The sequence below is a fragment of the Lycium barbarum genome, chromosome 5, assembly GCF_019175385.1.
Source record: "Lycium barbarum isolate Lr01 chromosome 5, ASM1917538v2, whole genome shotgun sequence".
Classification (NCBI taxonomy): domain Eukaryota; kingdom Viridiplantae; phylum Streptophyta; class Magnoliopsida; order Solanales; family Solanaceae; genus Lycium; species Lycium barbarum.
The window spans coordinates 106,868,177-106,869,842 of NC_083341.1; the positions used below are offsets into that span (position 1 = coordinate 106,868,177).

A 1,666-nucleotide genomic window follows, 5' to 3' on the forward strand; every position below is an offset into this window, starting at 1 on the left:
ATTCAGGTGACCGATATGTTAAGATTTATGAAAAGGTGGCTTATGTTATATCAAGATGGTTAATTTCATAGCACTCTTCAATGGGTGAGCTAGAGTTGTATATCAAGAAGGAATCTCTATAATTTGACAGCTAAAGTTATATTTTCGAGGTGAGACTGTGTTCGTGGTAGTGAAGACGTCAATAGTATGTGGGCTAGAACAGTTGGCTGCATCAGGAAAGCAACTAGGGAGTTGTTAAGGGTCTCGAGGGGTTGCACTAGTAGGCATAAATGGGATAGGTGGTGGAATGAGGAGGTCCAAGGAAAAGTTGAAGCAAAGAAGACTTCCTATACGGCGTTAGTGGGAAGCGTAGATTAGGAGGACAAGAAGAGGAATAGAGAGAAGTATAAGACGATGAAAAAGAAAGCGACACTAGCAGTCACGACGGCTAAAACGACTGCTTTTGAACACTTATATGAAGAGCTCGGGTTCAAAGGCGGGCATAGAAAGTGGTATAGGGTTGCCAAGATGGGAGAGAGGAGGGCCCGTGACCTAGACCAAGTGAAGTGCATCAAGAATGAGAATGGCAAAGTATTGGTAGAAGAGGCACACATTAGACGGAGATGGCAAGAGTATTTCCATAAGATCTTGAATGAAGGTGGGGATAGGGATATCGTGCTAGGGGAGTTAGAGCAGTCCATGATGTGCAGAGATTTCAGGTACTGTAGGTTTATAAAGGTTTTAGAGGTTCACGGGGTTATTCGTAAGATGAGAAAGGGAAGAGCGACGGGGCAAGACAAGATTCCGGTGGACTTTTGGAAGACTGCAGGAGAGGTAGGTATGGAATGGCTAACTATATTGTTTAATGTCATATTTAGGACGGCTAAAATTCTAGAGGAGGGGAGGTGGAGTACTATGGTGCCGTTGTATATGAACAAGGATGATATTCAGAGTTGCAATAACTATAGGGGTATCAAGCTTTTAAGCCCCACTATGAAAGTTTGGGAGAGGGTGGTTGAATTGCGGATCAAGAAGAATGTGTCTATCTCTGAGAACCAATTTGGATTCATGCTGGGGCGTTTGACTACAAAAGCCATCCATCTTGTAAGGAGATTTTTGGAGCAATATAGGGACAAGAAGAGCGAAGTTCTGTGGAGATGCTTGGCGTTAGAGATGTACCTATGGCCTATATTAGGGCTATCCAGGACATGTACAATGGAATCGAAACCCGGGTTAGGACAGTAAGAAGTGACTCAGAGCACTTTTCAGTCGAGATGGGGTTTCATCAGGGATCAACCATTAGCCTATTCCTATTTGCTTTAGTGATGGACAAATTGACACAACATATTCAAGGGGAGGTGTTGTGGTTTCGCGGATGACATGGTATTGATTGACGAGATGCATAGTGGAGTTAATATTAGGCTGGAAATGTGGAGAGAGGCCCGGGAGTAAAAAGGTTTCAAGTTAAGCAGGACGAAGATAGAGTACCTAGAGCGCAAGTTCAACAATGTGACAGCTATGGCGGAGGTGGAAGTGAAGATTGAGGCACTAGTCATTCCTAAGAGAGGCATCTTCAAGTATTTTGGGTCATTAATCCAAATCTTGGGTACATAATCCAAGGAGATGGGGATATTGATATAGACCTAGCATATCGTATTGGGGCGGGGTGGGCGAAATGGAGGCTCAC

General features: G+C 43.9%; 1 protein-coding gene across 1 annotated transcript; it reads left to right on the forward strand.

Moving 5' to 3' along the window:
- The first annotated feature begins 393 nt into the window (after positions 1–393).
- On the forward strand, positions 394–1,224 carry LOC132639606 (uncharacterized). Its single transcript, XM_060356048.1, has one exon. The coding sequence runs from the start codon at positions 394–396 to the stop codon at positions 1,222–1,224; it is 831 nt and encodes a 276-aa protein (XP_060212031.1).
- The last annotated feature ends 442 nt before the right edge of the window (positions 1,225–1,666 follow it).